General features: G+C 40.5%; 1 protein-coding gene across 1 annotated transcript; it reads right to left on the bottom strand.

Annotated features, from left to right (window-relative positions):
* Positions 1-141: 141 nt before the first annotated feature.
* CNPPD1 (cyclin Pas1/PHO80 domain containing 1) lies at positions 142-19106 on the bottom strand. The gene is made up of 8 exons (XM_088472339.1): positions 18822-19106; positions 18167-18269; positions 15424-15505; positions 10640-10760; positions 9843-9971; positions 7707-7768; positions 7287-7404; positions 142-6621 (listed from the first exon to the last, which is right to left on the bottom strand). The coding sequence occupies exons 1-8, from the start codon at positions 18921-18923 to the stop codon at positions 6010-6012; spliced, it is 1329 nt and encodes a 442-aa protein (XP_088328465.1). The 5' UTR covers positions 18924-19106; the 3' UTR covers positions 142-6009.
* Positions 19107-19543: the final 437 nt, after the last annotated feature.

Below are 19543 nucleotides of genomic sequence, written 5' to 3'. Positions count from 1 at the left end.
ATTTCGTTTTTATGGTACTATGCGGGTTGGTGTGCCTCAGGAGTGGATAAAACAGTGGTTTTGAGAGACGCAGGTTGCGAATATCATGCAATATTAGTTGTCCCACAGTCTACCATACACAATGAATAAGAACATGACATGTTGCAGGGAGAACAAATGCTGCTTTTATTGTAATACAATGGAGATGAGGCTTTCTACAAAAAACAGTGAAGGAGATTTTACTATTACAAAGAAACCAAATGACACCAGGACATAATCAAAGGTCAATAGTTAGTAGCTCAGCAATCCGTTATAGATCACACGTTTGAAAATGAATCTGATATATCTCAGGATACCCTTTAACTAGATCCCCTGGTGACACCGGGTCCAGAATGCAGAGCTAAATGTATTTGAGGTGAATTAAGGAGGAAAAGGGTGAGGAATGGACTAGGGATGGTCATCAAGTCACCATCGATGGTGCCATCAGTGCTTAATATCAATGGCAAGAAACCATCGATGGTGAACCATCCATGGTTTGCACTAGTCATTGGACAGACTGTGGACCATTCAGTGAAGGGGCACAGCTTAGTAGTGAATGGGAGAAAAGGGGGGTGGCCAAGCTCCATATCCGCTGTATGATGGGAACTAAAACCATTGCTCTTAGCCAAAGATGGAGGAAACCCAATTGGATCTCTGCCATTGATTGCATCCCTAGAATGGATTGGAGTGTGAAATCTAACAAAGTGGGGGAAAAAAAAAAAATCCAGAAACAGAATACAAAATGAGAAGGGATAGGGGTGATATGATAAAAAATTATATATAACAGAGGAATAACAGTATAGGAAGCAGGATCTTTTAAAATGAAAGCATTTATAGAACTGGGGTCACTTAAACTTGAAGGATGGAAGACTGAAAGGTAGGGAAGGAAGTTCAAAATAAGTATTGCTGTAGTTTCTATATATACTGGGTGCCTTGCAAAAGTATTCACCCCTCCCCCCACCCTGCTTTTTACCTTTTTTGTTATATTACAACCTGTAATATATTTCTTTTTTCATCTGAATTTTATGTGATGGATCTGCAGAAAATAGTGTAATTTGATGAAGTGAAATGAGAAAAATATATATAAAAAAGAATCTTTATAAATAAAATTCTGAAAATTGCCATGTGCATATGTAATCACCCCCTTTGCTATGAAGCCCCTCAAAAAAGTTCTGGTGCAACCAATTACCTTCAGAAGTCACATAATTAGTGAAATGAAGTACACCTGTCTGAAATCTAAGGGGGGAATTCAATTCAACGTGATGTTGAATAGCCGCGGGAGGGAGCTCCAGCAGCTATTCAATACACGGCGCTGTTTGGGCGCACTAAGGATTTCTTCTCGCACCCCCCTGGGGATGCGAGGAGTTATCCGACCAAAGTGCTGGGCGCGCAGCTATTTTTCTGCCTAGCGCCGCACTAACAGCCGCGCGCCCGGCACTTTGGTCAGAGAATGCAGATTTAACGCGCCTTAACACCCATGTTAAGGCGCGATAACCGGCATTCTCCGACCACACAGCACACAATTGAATAGCTCCGGGAGCTCTCTCCCGCCGCTATTTAATTCACGTTGAATTGAATCGCCCCCTAAGTGTCACATGATCTGTCAGTATAAACACACCTTTTCTGAAAGGCCCCAGAGGCTGCAACACCACTAAGCAAGAGGCATCACACCATGAAGACCAAGGAGCTCTCCAAACAAGTCAGGGACAAAGTTGTTGAGAAGTACAATTCTGGATTGGGTTATAAAAAAATATCCAAATCTTTGATGATCCCCCGCAGCACCATCAAATGGAAAGAACATGGTACCACAACAAACCTGCCAAGAGAGGGCCGCCCACCAAAATTCACAGACCGGGCAAGGAGTGCATTAATCAGAGAGGCAGCACAGAGACCAAAAGGTAACCCTGAAGGAGCTGCAGAGTTCCACAGCAGAGACTGGTGTATCTGTGCATGTGACCACAATAAGCCGTACACTCCATAGAGCTGGGCTTTATGGAAGAGTGGCCAGAAAAAAGCCATTACTTAGTGATAAAAATAAGAAGACATGATTTGAGTTTGCCAAAAGGCATGTGGGCTACTCCCCAAATGGATGGAGGAAGGTGCTCTGGTCAGACGAGGCTAAAATTTAACTTTTCGGCCACCAAGGAAAACGCTATGTCTGGCGCAAATCCAACACATCCCATCACCCCAAGAACACCATCCCCACAGTGAAACATGGTGGTGGCAGCATCATGCTGTGGGGATGTTTTTCAGCAGCAGGGACTGGGAAACTGATTCGAGTCGAGGGAAAGATGGATGGTGCTAAATACAGGGATATTCTTGAGCAAAACCTGTTTTCAGTCTGCCTGTGATTTGAGACTGGGACGGCGATTCACCTTCCAGCAGGACAATGACCCGAAGCATACTGCTAAAGCAACACTCGAGTGGTTTAAGGGGAAACATTTAAATGTGTAGGAATGGCCTAGTCAAAGTCCAGATTTAATCCAATTGAGAATCTGTGGTCAGACTTGAAGATTGCTGTTCACAAGCGGAAACCATCCAACACGAAGGAGCTGGAGCAGTTTTGCCTTGAGGAATGGGCAAATATCCCAGGGGCAAGATGTGGCAAGCTCATAGAGACTTATCCAAAGTGACTTGCAGCTGTAATTGCCGCAAAAGGTGGCTCGACAAAGTACTGACTTTAGGGGGTTGAATAGTTATGCACGCTGTTTTTTGTTATGTTGTCCTAAATGTTGTTTGATTCACAATATAAAAAAACAAAAAAACAACAACTTTACAGTTGTAGGCGTGTTCTGTGAATTAAATGATTCACACCTTCAAACAATCCATTTTAATTCCAGGTTGTGAGGCAACAAAACATGAAAAATGCAAAGGGGCGTGAATACTTTTGCAAGGCAGTGTGTGTGTGTGTGTATATATAATATATATATATATATATATATATATATATATATATATATATATTACAATGTTCTGCACTTACTGCTGACTCCCTTATTAACAGGTTATTTAGGCCAGTGTCATCATTCTCATTAAGACCCACTTAACATGTATAATCACAGTGACGATAGCCAATTTGTGAAGTGACCACCATTATCAGTTCACAAGAAATTAATGACATAACCAAGGTATGAAGCACTTAGCAAGTTCTTGGTAGATATTGGTCCAGTACAACGGCTGATCTGCAGTGTACAAACATCGGGTACAATTTAAGTACACTAGGAGGATGGGGGAGCAGATTTAAAGGGGTTGACGGCCATGGTTATCATAGTCCCTGGCATTCTGTGAAGATAGACTGACAGCCCTTTTAAGGAAGTCACATTTAGATCACAGCCATTATTAACTTAATGAAAACATGCAATACCCATACCATGAGACATTCACATTCATTGTCAAACTTGCATCAGGTCTAATTGAATTATGAAATCTAGTTACCGACTGGTTAGTTACCCACAGCATTGGATAGTTTTGGTGGCTATAAAACCCCCTATTTTATAAACTAGCCTTTTCAACCAGTATTCTGTCTGCACTGTTTGATGTGTGGACTCCACCAGAGATGCACACACATCTCCGAAAACTGGTCAACGGGAAAAATTACACAATTTAATTGGCTGCCAAGGGTTACTTTACCATTTCACCATAAACCAGTTTTCACACGTCCCCCATAAACCCTCCTCACTGGTGTTGCAATCATGATCCCAGCACCCATTTTTATAGCCTATAATAGAGGTGGTGGAGGAAATGGAGAGAGACTTGGCACTGCCCAGCTTGTCTGTTCAATAAAGAGCAGCCCAAGATTATTTCAGTAATGGACACAAACCACCACAGGACAATCATTACGTAAATAAAACTTGACCAAACCTTCTGAACACAGTCCCATACCTTAAATTGTGAACTTGCAATAGTGGAGATTCCGGTCCGTACAACCTAGGGCCGTATTCATTTAGCGGCAAAAACTGCCGTTTTTTTTCGCCATAGGTGAAAACGGATGTTTTTCGCCAAAAGACGGCAATATTTTCACCAAGAAGTTTTCTCCATACCAGACGAAAAAAAAAATGCTAAATCCCTATTTTTGTCTAAAAATGTGTGGATTTCTTTCAGAACCCTTTGGACACCCCCGTCAATGATAAATTACCCCCCAAAAATTTGGTAAGTTGCGCACTTTGGCAAAAAACGACCGTGCAATTTTGGGTGAAAAAAAAAAAAGTTATTAAAAAATGATAGGAAGCAATTTTTTTTTCCAGGAAATTACTGTTCCACATAAATTTCCTATGGCTAAAAATCGTCCATTTTCGCCGCTAATCAAATACTGCCGCTAGTTTCCATGAGGCTAAATATAATGAAGCGTAGTAGTTCAAGAAATATATCTGTCAAGAAGGAAGTGTGGATAAAGCATACAGCATAGCTAATAACACAAGCTAGGGCTGTATATAGTATCATGCTGTATTCTAACCAAAACTTTGCAGTGTTCAGAACAGACACTCCCACATTCTGACTTTACAGTGAATGGGAATGGCTGCTACGTTCACAGCAGAACATTATAATTGTCTAAAAGGCTGTGGCGGAATCTTTCTGGTGTGATTGAGAAGCAGCTTTCCCCATGCACTTAAAGGTCACACTGCAGAACACGTCGTCACTTTAGATTGAGTTCTAAAGCACCAATGTGACGTTGCCCATAGTGACATGGCTGGGTCCTCACCTCTAAGTGTGTTTCATCGTCAGCGCCTTGATTCAGTGATAGATTCCCATGTGACGTGCTCAAAACGGTGGTGTCATACACAAGTGCGTGGTGTGCAATCCAAGTACTTACACATAGACAAACAATTGTGATAACTTTTTCCATTCATGATAAGCCTTGTAAGTAATATCCACTAAATATAATACCCATTGCTGCATGTCTTGTAATCTATACCATCAAGCATTCAACAAAAATAATCACATTAAGCCTCAAGGCACAGTTTCCCCACATAGCTTTCTGTGTTTCAAAACAATGTAAACGTTTGCCATGCATCCCCTACATACTGCTAATTTCATTCATAGCAAATGTCTACAGGTCCCAAGCTGACAAATCAGCAACCAGACACTGAGCGCAGAGTTACAATTGTCATCATGTAACATGGAAGTCATGCAGAACTTGCAGAAATTAAGGTTTGTAGAGTAGCATTGTATTGAGATGCAATTAATAAACAGTGGGGGTCTAGCTGACAATCCCATAAAATAAAACGTATATACACACACACACAATATGATTCAGGAGAGTACGTCATTCTATCCAATGACTTTCCACTGCAAAAAAGTAAAGTGTTATACATCTTTCCTCCAGTACAGATGAGAGTTATGCAAAAAGGGCATGTTAGTAACTCAGGTTTGAGCTTGCCATATGAATCCACATCAGTACAGAGGATTTCAGTGAATTAGTCCGCCACCCAGAGGTAGGCTTCTGTATTGCCCCAACTAACATGCTATGCTTTGTCATAAATACATTGTTAACCCTACAGTATAATCTTAAGAACAATGGTGAAAAGAATAAATTTATAGTTAACATAGTGATGATGAAGTTGTAGAAGGTTTGCACCAAATATTACATTACAAAAATTTTCAGCCACAATTCAGACGTGTGTAAAATGTAGTCAGATTTTTTTTGTGCATGTAAGAACCTTTTTAACAATCTTCTAAATGCTTGGTGTACTTATTGTTTCTTAGTAAAGATTGTTAGTATACCCTGCATTTCGTATAATTTAGCAGAATTGCAGGAGTGATATTACTTTACTACTACAAAACAATCCCTCCTATTGCTCAGCACAATTTCCAAAAAATAGACCTAGACATGTGAAACTAGGAATAATATATTTTATATATATATTATAATATAAAAACTAGAGTTGTTTTTAACTTGCAGATGGAGTCCTTTAAAAGCACAGGTGTGACTTACAGGTAGAGAGTGGGGTGTCCCACCTGAGTCCGGTTGAGTCAGTGTGCCTCGTATTCTGGCTAACCTGGGACAATAAAAGTTTTTAACTCCAAGTTATTGGACAGGTCTCCGCCCGACATGCTGCTTGGTGAAAGGATGGGATCGTGTTGTTTTATGGTACAAGAATTTGGGCAGCCGGAACAAAGTAGTGTCTGAGGGAAGCCGTAGTGATTCAGTCCTGGAAAGGCACGAATGAGTGGTTGGTTGGAACCGCACTGGGTGGCATTTTTGTGACTGCTGGTTTTAGGCCAAGTGTACAGTTTTGGTTTAGAGCAAAAAGGACAATACCCATCAGGAGGTCGTAATTCCTCACTTGCACTGCCTCCTGTATCGCTATAGGTAAGTGCTGTCAGGACCGAGCCCCAAAGATACAGTGCTGTAGCCGTGACACTTTGCCTTCTCTCCAAGCACTCATCCTCCAGGGAGCGTGGAAGAATAGTAAGACTATTGCTGGGGATCTCCTCTGGGGGAAGTGGAATAAAAAGTGGCACAGACACGTCTGAAGTCTGCTCTGTAAGAGAGGGAAGCAGGGCTGTTCCATTCATCTCCCAGGTAGCCTTGTGCAATACAGCAACAGAGGCAAATATGGTGGCAACTCCAGTTAAGTACACCAAACCCAGGATACAGGCCAGCTAGGGAAGAGGAAACAGATCATGATACATACTGTATTCATACAACACTAAAAGTGCTCATTCTTCCAATTACGTTTTACCAATAATACATAGTGTATAGAGTTCTTCATGCTGGTTGGCTAGAATTCTTGGCTGGTATATTACAGCAACTGCACAGACATTTCCCAAGAGAATTTGGTTTATTATGTGTCCCAATATTTACATTTAATACACACATTTTGGACTACAAACACTTTTGTATTCATAATAATATAGTCTATTATTGATGTTTATTTATATACCACCAGCATATTCCATACACTTAACAACTGGGAACCAGTGACCTCCATCAGCATCATACAACAAAGAGCTGGAAATTCTTTAATCCAATAGTTTAAGCACTTAATGTCTGTGCTGACAGTATAATGAGTAACTACAAACTAATGTAATATTGCTGTTAAGAATAATGAGCACCAGCTTGCGAGTTCTGGGCACAGTTAAACATATGAATACATTTGCTGCTGTATGTATAGTATACCATGAACACAATGGCTGGACTAATCAGATCACTAAGAGTAACAGACCATAGATCAATGGCAAAACCACCTAAAATATACAAGTTTATTGACAATTCAGATACCACTGAAGAGACTATTGATCATTTAGGAATACTGTGCATCCCTCACCTTGCTGACTTGTTGACACAAATCACTGAAAACTTTCTGCCAAAGGTCTTGTTCCAGGAGGACAGACAGGTCTGTGTAAGTGAACCAGCCCCGTTTCATACCTTGCTGTTCTGCCACACTGCGAGAGTGGACAAAGAGTTGCATTACAGCACTGGTACACTAAAGATTCAAAGTCAGTTTAATGATTATTTGGTAGACTTTAGCAAAGTAGATTCCATGTTGGTTTCCTTAATCAAAATACACATATGGGGTGGGTACAACACACTGAAAACATCTAATCCTACCACTAGAGGCCATCTACATATTACCACACTGCAGGATACAATATAATCCAAATGTCATATATATGTAAAAGTATATTATAATAATAAAAAAAGTATTTTAAAGGTTTCCATTAAGTTCATGGTTGATTATATTCACCTCCCCTCCAGCCATCGCAGCACTTCAAAGAATTCCCTTGGATGGGTGTATAGACTCCAATCCTGTATTGGTCAACAAAGAGTACAAATTCTAAATAAAGGTTGAGCTTGAGCATAAAAAAATAAATAGGGAAAATCATTTCCTCTACTACAGGGGTTCCCAACCACGGTCCTCAAGGCACACTAACAGTCCAGGTTTTAAGTATAGCCGTACTTGAACACAGGTGTCTTAATCAGTACCTCAGTTATTTTGATTTAACCATCTGTGCTCAAGCATTGAAATCATTAAAACCTGGACTGTTATACCCCTTTCAGACAGAAAACCAAATTACCGGGTCATACATTTCGAACCCGGTAATTTGCTGATCAACAGATTTTCTTTTTCTGTCTGAAAGGGTCAACCTGGGTCAAAATTCCCAGGACTTCGACCCAGGACTTTACCAGCGTCGGAGACCCGGGTTGACCCTTTCAGACAGAAGAAATAACAGTGTTAATCAGCAAATTACCGGGTAGAAATGTATGACATGGTCATTTGCACTCCTGTCTGAAGGGGGGGACCTGCAAAACAACCCGGCATGCAAATGCTGGGTAAAAGACGTTTTTTTTTGCCATTTTCTGTCTGAAAGTGGTATTAGTGTGCCTTGAGGACCAAGATTGGGAAACACTGCTCTACTGTATGGGAGAAAGGAACAAGGGCTTGTACACAAGGGTGCTGGAAAATAACAGCTGTATGCATATGGGAAGGAGAAGAACAAAACTACTTATGGCTGCCTGTAAACCATGGCTGTGGAGACGATATGACAAACATTATACTACTGTCAAACTCCTTCATTAATGGCAAATGTACATCAATTAGTAATAACAAATGTAAAGTAGTAAAATGGTAACACAAACTTTTTTTAATCAGCACCACATAAAGCAGGAAACTTTGATGGAGCATAAAAAATGGTGTTCCAAAATTATTAGTACTCCTCAGCTATCCCCTGTACTGTACCACAACAAACATTAGTACTCCTCAGCTATCCCCTGTACTGTGGCACTACAGACATTGGTACTCCTCAGCTATCCCCTGTACTGTACCACTACAGACATTAGTACTCCTCAGCTATCCCCTGTACTGTACCACTACAAACATTCGTACTCCTCAGCTATCCCCTGTACTGTACCACTACAAACATTTGTACTCCTCAGCCATCCCCTGTACTGTACCACTAGACATTAGTACTCCTCAGCTATCCCCTGTACTGTGGCACTAGACATTTGTACTCCTCAGCTATCCCCTGTACTGTAGCAATACAGACATTAGTACTCCTAACTATTGTATAGTCGCCATTCCATTAACATATCCCTACTGCAATTTTCCCCACCCCTTTACGCCTCTTCAGCTACAAGTGGAGACGCGACCAAGTATTGCACAGCTGTGCATTGGTTATGAATAGTCATGGAGCATGGCAAGTGTAAAATCACAATCACAAAATGTGGTTGCAAAACAGACGTGTGTTTGACACTGCATTGTCACCTTTTTTTGCACGAAACACAGAGAAACATTTTGAAAATAGAGGGCCTGATTCAGCAAGGATCGCAGTTGCTAATACGCACACAATCGGCCGATTGTTTTGCACTGCGCATGCAGTGCGTGAACCAGGCGCTGCAATCGGAACTGATCACAGTGGTGACGCAGACCCATAGCAGAGTGATTGACAGGAAGTGTCGTTTGTGGATGGTAAGGGGGGCTGTTTGGGCGAACAAAGGCGTGCCATTGCGTTTCGACGGCGTTGCAGGGGCGTGCATGAATTAGCCACTGCGATACCATACGCAGCCCGAGGCCTCAGTGTACGCTGAATTTACAGTTCCTGAGTGAGGTCTGACCTGCCTTAACTGTGCGTATGGGTCCGATGTTAACGATTATTTTGCTATATTGCTAAAGAATATTGGTGTAAGGGGAAGTGGGCATCAGGCTGCGATCGCAATGCAAAATCAATTATTTGCATATACCGCTGATATTAGCAACTGTGTCGTGTGCGTATTAGCAGAATAGCGATCCTTGCTGAATCAGGCCCAGAGTTCCATGGAAATATTGTGCAGCAGCTGAATAAGGTCATGTGCTGCAGAGAGAATGGATGAACACGAGACCTACTATAGCTCGGAGGAAATTCATCTCCAGAGTGTTCACAGTTTGGACATCTAGTCTTCCGGCTGCTCCCCATTCATCATTAAACACCTCTTCCTCTTCACCTTCATCATAGAGATACTTACTGGCGACCATCTACAACATACCACATTCTTATAAATATCTTATATGAAGCAACAAAGGTAAAAACCAGAAAGCTTTTAAGACTGGACAAAGCTATAACCTTACCTAATAAATTCAAAAGCCGTGAATCGTAAATTATCTTATATATTAAGAGCAGCTAGTGAATGTCAGACATGTAAGTACAGGTCCTTGATTCTTTAGAAAACCTAGCATAGCTGACGGCTAATGCACTGCATATTTGCATTCACACAGAAATTAGAATACACCTATAGACAGTTCCCAGAGAATTTGATCAACATATTACTACAATGTTTATGGAGAAACATCAAATCCAAATGACTCAATGTATGGGACTGAATAGTATATTCCCCACAAGTAAGCTAGCCTCCATACAACATATTACACGTATACTGCAAAATAAAATAAAAAATGACATTTATTCTGGCAGTTCTGAACTGCTTAGTTCCAAAACATGTTGTTTTCCCAGGTACTGTCATACATCTTGTCACATGCAAAGCACTAATCAGGATATATGTCACATGTTAGGAACGCAGAGGATTTCCAGCTGTAATTCGTAGACGATGCAGCACAGTCACTGCTGAGACACTGACTGTGAAGATGGAATGTAACACTGTATGATAGCCACAAGGCCATTATACTGGGGCTTAATTGTCACTCACCATAGATATGAGAAAAAGATCAGATGATGAAATCTGCTGCAGGTACTCGGGATTGCGGTGTCGAAGTCTCTCTATGTAAACCAAGGCCAGCATCATAGAGCAGGGAGAGATGCAGGCCTCCCTAGTGTACACATATATATTAGTTAGCAATGACAGGAGCTAAACGCTTCTAAGTATACAATATTTTCTTGCATTACAGATAAATCATTTAACCATCCTTAAAACATGCATTTTAAATTAAAATACACATTACATGACAGTGATTTATTTTTATATCAAAACTTTTTTTTATGACAATAGTATACACACTTGGATAGAAGGAGTGAAAGAAGATACAACAATGATAAGAATGGCGATAAGTTAAAACCTCACATGACAATGTTGTTTAATTGATATATAGGATAATGTATTCCCAAATTTTAAGTACATTGAATTCTCTGAGGCATTCTACGATCTTACAAAAGGCAGGCTGGACACTTTTTTCCATATTACAGAATTCTGTGGCGCAAGTTTTCCTATCGAACACAGGAGTAAGACAGCGTACAGTTCATAATGATAGTATAACACAAGTGATGTCAATTTATGTATAAACTCCACCAATTAAACACTAATTCTACATTCACAGATTTTAATGACTGGGAACAGGCTTGAATATTGCTCTGGAACTGCTATGTATAATATATATATATATATATATATATATATATTTTTTTTTTATTTTTTTTTTTCAAATAGGGATTCACAGCCCTCTTAGTATTTTCTGTGATTTGTCCCTAGCTGCTCCACTAGTAGAGGTATCCCACCCTCTCTGGGTAATTAGTTCATTGAATATTAGTGGTGCGCTCTGGGGCAATATTAATGTGTAGATAAGTGAATCTGAATTGAGATTGAATTAAAGTGTAACTTAATTGTATTAAATTACACAATGTCCTGCAAACAAATTGCAAAGTCCCAACTTTTAATCTGTAGGTAGGGCATTCTTAAAAAATATTGGATAACTGACTGAATGATGTGCGTTTGCAAAGTCCCTACTTTAAATCTGTAGGTAGGGCGTTCTTAAAAAATGTTAGATAACTGGCTGAATGATGTGCGTTGTTTGTCCCTGAACGGGATTATGTATGGCCAGAAGTTCTACACACAATATACACACATACATACACTGAGAAAAACAGATAGGAGAACAGCAGCTTTTATCTCTGAATAAGTAGAACACAAACAGGAAAGTGTGTATATTGCTTAATTTTATGTATTCAAGTCAATGAATGTGAGATATTTTCACAAAAATATGGCAGCATTCAGTAAGCAACTTCTCAATCACCTGCGTAAATAAAATAATTCTGATAAAAAAGGAAAAGGTAAGAGAGCAGTCTATTTTGCTTCTTACTACAAGGATAATACCAATTTAGATACTTCAATAATTCATTGTCAGATGAAATCAAATATTATACAATTTTTCACAATATTATTGCCCCCGGGGCCGAGTCTATGAATGTCATTTTCATACAAGAGAAAACAGAGGCGCAGCTAATAATTTCATGTGGAAATACACAGATTTAACTTCAAGACGCATATTTGAGCATACTCCATGCACAGTATTTTAAGAATTCTTGTCCCTGACACATCAGTGAAGCTTGAGTAATCCCAAAGATGATCATCCCTGTAATTTAGTGGAATTTACCTAAAGTAATTACTGTTGGACTCACGTTCATTTATGTTAGTGTTCCCGCTAGGCTGTTTTAGCTGGGCGCCGCGTCCTGCCCGTTTTCAAAAGGGCAGAATACGCCCTGACCTTTTTGGCAGCGCCCGTTAAAATGACATAGCAGGTGCCATCCCGCTGGTGGGAAAAATAGCGGTGCAGAGATCACCACCGGTGAATAGATGCCGTGCGTATTCAGATAGAGGAGAGCTTGGGGGGAAGCCCGGCATGTCCGTCAGTGCCGGACACGCCCCCAAGAGTGAAGAAAAGGGGGGGGCGTCTTAAAGACATCCCCTTTTCTTGTGGCCGCTAGAGTGCCCTTTCTAGGTCCGATACGAGTGTGATAAGAGTATGAAGAGAACATTGGAAGTGTGGCAAATATAAATTGAGATTCCCTCCATTTGTTAACATTAAAGTTATTTTGTTATTGATCGAGTGAAAGAACCAATTACAATATACAAGGTGGTGTAAAAATCATTTTACCTAACTAGAAGTCCCTGCAGAACCCGCTACATTGTGAAGGCCCCAAACATACCTCTCCCCTCCTCTCAGAGTCCGTTAGACTATGCCAATGGACGAAATGTTGTTATGGGATGTAGGCGGCATCCAGACTGTCAGGATGTCGACGGTCAGAATACCGGCTCCAGAATCCAGACAGTAAATGTGAGGAACTGAGATGTGTGGTAAAAATGTATTTGCACTGTCTCATTCTATGCAGCGATTAATGAACTTTTTAGCCCTTTTGTTCCCCTATCCGTCTGATGGTGTTAATGTTCCCATGTGTGTGTTCATTCACAGGACTTGAACTTTTGCATTAGCAGGTATATTATATACTGTAATAATCTAGCCAAGAGGAAGTAACCAGTAGAGAAATTGAACATTTCACAGAAAAACTACCTCATGGGTTAAATTCCACCTCCGCTAGGGACAATCAGGACTTAAACCAATTACCCTGTCATTGTTGCTTCTATTTGCATCCCTTTGTTCCTCTCTAGACTTTAGCAGTCAACACGTTGCCAAGCCAGCCTTCCCTAGGAGGAACGGACAGAATAAGGGACCCCCACCAATCAGAAAACTGTGCAACTCCCCTGGGTGGTCACAAGCACCATGGGAAATTGGATGGTTTTATAGGAGGTCACGCAGGGCAGCTCCTCATGTTAGTGACTGACTTTGGCTAAGAGGTGACACTCCGTCAAGTTGCTTAGTGGAACGCATCACCAGTCCTGTGTGGACTTATACATCGGAAACTCCTGTGTGGACTAATCCACTATTACTGCTGCGTGGAATTGGTAATAGTTTCTCCTGTGTGGACTAATCTGCCATCACCGCTGTGTGGGATCTGTGATAGTTCCACACAGGAAAAACTGTGTCTTTAGTTCTTTTGTGGAATTGTTCTGAAACTTTACCCTCTCCAGGGACTGGCTCTATCTGGACTGCTACCTGCATATTGTTCTTTTGCTACATTTACCTCTTTTCCTTGCGTATTATCTATTTGTGTGTGCAGTGAAAAATAAACCATTACTTCAGTTTCATCTGCTCAGTGTCCGGGTGATTTCAAGAACCGCGTATCCTCACAGTAAGTATCAGGCTTAGGATTAGGGGTTGTGCACTAGGGCAGAGGTTCCCAAATGCAGTCCTCAAGGCTCCCCAACAGTTCAGGTTTTAGAAATATCCATGGTTAAGCACAGGTGACTTAATTAGTATCTCACTCAATTTGATTTAACCACCTGTGGTTAACCATGGATACCTCTAAAGCCTGAACTGTTGGGGTGCCTTGAGGACCACGTTTGGGAACCTCTGCACTAGGGGGAGGGTTAGGGTTAGATAACTTACCTAAATCTGTTGGGATGCCGCTGTGGGTATTCTAACCATCCGTATGCTGACCTTCGAGATCCCATACCCAACCCGTTGTTATTGTATTGTTATGCAGAAACATTACTAAAGGCTTACCCATCTTCTCCAAAGAACTAACTAATCAGCCCCTCTGGACATTTCATTCCACCATGACTGGAATACCATCAAAATCAACACTATCTTGCTGGTGTGCATGGTCATAAATATCTTGCAGCTTTACAAACATGAGCATGGTGTCACAAAAGACTTGCATTGTACCTCTGCTTCTTCCCTGTTCTCTTACAAACAGTATTTCACTTTAAGGCAATTTCTCCAATACAAAGTGTAGAGACCCATATTGTACACCAGAGTTCCCCCAAACACCGCCATAACAGTCCTGTTTATAAGGCTATCCATGCTTGAGCTTTGATGGTTAAGTCAAATTGACTAAGGCACTAATTAATTACCCTGTGCTCAAACATGGATAGCCTTAAAACCTGGACTGTAATAGAGTTTCGGACACTCTGCTGTATACCAATGTTCAGTCCAGGGTTTTAGCAATCCCTAATAGCAAACTCTGGCAGTGCATGCTAGGATATGTAGTCCCACAACAGCTGGAGTGCCAGGGTTCACCACCACTGACATAGGGCATACAGAAGAGAGATCATACATAGGGTATGATTCTCTACCATATGCAACTGCCTATACAATAGCGATTAAGCACGCAGTTCAACTGCGATAGTGTGTTAATTCATTGCAATCGCTATTCCCTCGCAGCACTACACAAGGTTGCCCACTTTACTTATCACACATCCGTAATGTTTAGCAAGTCTGCAAAACCATCTGTACAATCGAGTACCATCGCAGCCTCATGCACACTTGCATAAGCCCTGACCTTACTCAGAAATTGCTAACAACCACGCACGCTAGGAGACCTCAGACTGCGTAGGCCTTTGCAGTGGACAATTTATGCAGACCCCTGCAACGGGGTTGAAACACACTGGCACACCTGCTCCCCCGTCACCACCCATAAACAACACTTCCTGTCAATCACTCTGCGTAGTTACTGCGATCACAGTCCCGATCGCAATAGCTAGTTCGCACACTGCAATGCATAGAACACAACAATCGTCCGATTGCGTGCGTTTTAGCAACTGCGTTCCTTGCTGAATGAGGCCCATAATTCATAAGCTGTGAGCAAAACCCAGAGTTCACAGGACAGTTGTCGTGTGTTAACATTACACGTAATACTCACCTGGACACACGTGCTGCATACTTTTTCTGCAAACGACGGATAGGGCTGGGGGCAGCTTTCTGCAGCAATTCCACGGCTATGTCTGCGAGATGGGAAAAGCCATAAAAAGGTAAGCGATATCCATGTGATTAACTACATTTAGAACAATGGCTACTGTATTTGTGCATAAAAAGAATTTGTACATTAACATATAAGCAGTCTTCTGACCTAACAATTACACAGGACATGTTTTTTTCTGCTCAATTAAAAAACTTAACCCGGTTCTCAATGGGATTTAATACAGCGTTTTGTTTGCAGCCCCTGAGAAGGTGAAAAGTAGAGAAAATCCCTATTTTAAAAGATAAAATGAATAATGATTAATAATGCACTAAGAAGTTTTAAATAGCATAATTTGGCAAATAATGTTTGGGGTGATGTTCTGCAAAAAGGAGAATGGGTTAAATGATGTGGGACAGGGGTGTTGTATAGATGGGAAAGGTGTTTTTTATCTTTCAGATGGGAGCTACAATTTTTTAAAATTTTTTCAAAGTGGCTTAAAATTACATAAATATTACCTTATGCTGGTTACACACTGGGTGATATATCGCGAGCGCGTCGGTGTTTATGCACCCCCGATATGTCTGAACGACGTTGTTCAGACATATCGTATCGATTGTGCAGCACAGTCAATGGTCGATGTATCTGCAGATATATCACCGCATCTGGCTGTGTGCACGGGCAGTTGGCCCATACACTCGCTGCAGGGGCTGACGACACAATTGGGAGGGCAAATTCAAATGCCCGCCCAGCTGTGACGTCAGGATGACATGTAGAGTGGTCGATCAGTAGGTGTGAATACTTATGTGAATCAGTCGATCTAGTTTGTACCCAGCGGGTTACAAATTTTTTTGTAGCTGAAATTCATCTAGAGAATTTAATGTTATAAAAAAAAAAAAAAAAACACAACACCTAGCTTTCTATAATTTTTCCACTGTTACTAAAAATTGCAAGACTTAACTATTTCACATCTTTTAAGAACCCAAATACTTGTCTTATGTCCATTAATAGCTTTATATACCATTATTCACTTTTTTGGGGTAGAGTGATTTTCCCATTTTTTCCCCACACTTAACATGGCCAACACCAGGCAGAAAAACCGCACGACTCCCGGGATAAGAATTTTAAACAGTGTGACTAGCGCAGACAAAAATTACTGTACAGTAAGCAGCACATTTTCCTATTACCGCAGCTAATTAAATTTGTCTGCTACAGTATCTCTAAATTACATTGCCTATCATTTTCTGTAGTATCGCGGTTATCTAAGTGATGATTAGCATTACAGTCCAAGATCAGAGTAGACAAATCTGAATGTAAGCGCTAATAAACCTCATTAATCCTGTAAGAGGCCAACAGAACAGAACCAAACTACTTTTAAGTCAAGTTCCTTGATCTAGTACATGAAGGATTGCATACTGGTCAATTTTCATCATGAAGCCATGAATTTTTATCATGTAGTCTATTAAAGGCTCCTTCTTAATAGCCACTTTGTCCTCCTTCCAAGAGAACTTGGAGTATATTTACTAAGGTGTGGGTTTTTAGAAGTGGTTTTGTTGCCCATAGCAACCAATCAGATTCTACTTAACATTTATCTAGCACCTTCTAGAAGGTAATAGCTAGAATCTGATTGGTTGCTATGGGCAACAAAACCACTTCTAAAAACCCACACCTTAGTAAATATACCCCCTTATGTCAACTGACTTTGAAGGTGGACAAGAGGAAATCTCAAGAACATCATATGGCCTGCTAATGCAGTCTTCTACAACCAACAGAATAGCAGGCACAAACTCCGAAGATATGGATCATCTGCTTTCTGCTATGAATATTTAATGCCAGTCGTCAAGTTGTAACGGTTTCCTTCTGCACTTATGTAGTTGTCAGCCTCAGGTTATAATTGTTTGATCTGAGTAACTTTGTTTATGCATTACCCAATATTTATCTATTAGTTTTATAGTACACCAACAGACAAGCAAGCCACTATATGTGTTTACAAAATACTGTACAATATGGGTAAGACATGCTTATTCAATTTGGAATTTATTAGTTAGAGAGTTACAAAGGGCGTATAGATAAAACAACACGTATGGGAAACTTATGATTGATTTCCTGTTGGTCGGTTTCATTACTTATTAATGTTCTCCATGCAGACCTTGATCGTGTAATGATTTTCATTTGAACAATTCTATATTTGCAAAATAATGAATTTATATGGTCCTAGAATGCTTCACTTCACCTCACAACCAATTACACTGGTCTAGGGTTCATTATGCCCTACTACAGCACTACCAGTGGGCTTATGGCTTCCAGGGAGAATTCTTTTGGGCCATTTAGGTTTTGTACTACAACAATTTAATGAAACATACTTTACTTAAACATACTACAATTTAAGTAAATATACTAACGTATAACTAAAACCATCAGATCACAGATATCTACAAAAAAAATGGCACCAGAAAGAAGTACCCCATTCCCCACTGACCTGACAAAAATAGACTCAACTCAGATATTGTGGGAGGAGTAAAGATCAAAAACTTGCAATCCCAAAGATTTATCTTTATACAAAGAACTATTTGAAAATAATAATCCTGCCTTTAATTTTACATACCTGTTTCTATTCATGTGACAAACAAAACCAATTTAAATAATACCCACAATATATTTCAGTTCAACGTTTCCCATGTAAGTATTCTGTGTGATTTGTACTCACCGGCCACTGGGCTAGACAGGTTTTCCATGGGGCAATCTGCCTCCCAACCATAGTACAGACGCTTACGAACCCTTTTGCTAAGCTGAGGATGGCCGGGTAGAAACTGTAAAGATGAAAGAACATTTTTAGCATAGACATTAATAACAGAGGTTACAGGCAACACATAACAGACCACTTTATAAAGTGACGGTCAGAACGGATTTGCCAATTCTGTATTACACAGCTTCCGAATTCCTTGGAAAAATGGCAACATGATGGGGCCACCAGGGCTCCAGCTAAGAGCACAGTAGTAACAATTTACAGCAGGTGATAGGGCAGCTTTAAATACATTGGCTCATTATCTGAAAACATTTAAAAGAAAAATAGAAAATGTATTCTAGTGTGTCAGAGTAAACTCCTATATATAAAAGAAATATCTTATGATAATATAGGCATAATTGTATTTCAAGGGAAACAGATATTATACACCCCCTTATGTAACTTATTATAGATATTAGAAGTAACCCGATTCCTTGGAGCTTCAATATGATCTGAATAATAATAATAAAAACATCTAAGACATAAAATAGCCTATATATAATGTACAGTAGGGTGTAAACTATTCAGTATATAGACAATATACATTGATTTTGCTGTGTCGCGGTCTGTTACTCACAGGGAAGTCCTTAAACTCTGGTCCGGGTAGCTGGAAGCCGTTGTAACCGTTCTCATCATGAGGGTAGAAACCACGCAAGAGCCCAGGCATCCTGCGCTCCATGGCGGCCTGGTAAGGAAGCGAGCCCGTGGCTCAGAGAGTTCTACGCGGGCCTAACAGACACAGCCCTGGTCACTGTGTGGACACCGATTCCACACGTCCTCCTCTGCCCGCCCCGCTCTAGGCCGTTCAGTGCGACAAGTTTCCGGGATCTGACGCCGCTAGGAGGGGACAGAGGAGGATCCCGCCATGATGACATCATTTGTTTACAATAGGATCATCTTCTCCAGCTAGTGAGGTCACACTATGACGTCATATCTCACTCGCAGGACTTGCCTTGTTCTGCTGCCCCACAGTGTGGTGTGCTCTTAATATTATTGGGTCTATGTTTTTGTATTAGTTGCTATATAAATTATTAAGTAACTAATTGAAAAACAGTTGGTTACCATGGTATTATATAATATAATACCATAGTAACCAACTGTTTTTCAATAATGAATACATACACAGTATAGTTCATCTTTTTCTGCTTATATAATGTAATTCTTAATATCTATTATAATTTTATGGGCTTTACAAGTTATTACTTATTGAAATGGAGCGTTTAAAATCACCGACATTATTTATAATCAGGACGGTAACTAGAGGTATGCGCACTGTGCCTTCTCACAGGGCGGAGGGCC

This window comes from Taudactylus pleione, unplaced genomic scaffold (genome assembly GCF_031769625.1).
Source record: "Taudactylus pleione unplaced genomic scaffold, aTauple2 ptg000122l, whole genome shotgun sequence".
NCBI classification, from domain to species: domain Eukaryota; kingdom Metazoa; phylum Chordata; class Amphibia; order Anura; family Myobatrachidae; genus Taudactylus; species Taudactylus pleione.
This window is presented reverse-complemented; position numbering and strand designations above follow the sequence as displayed.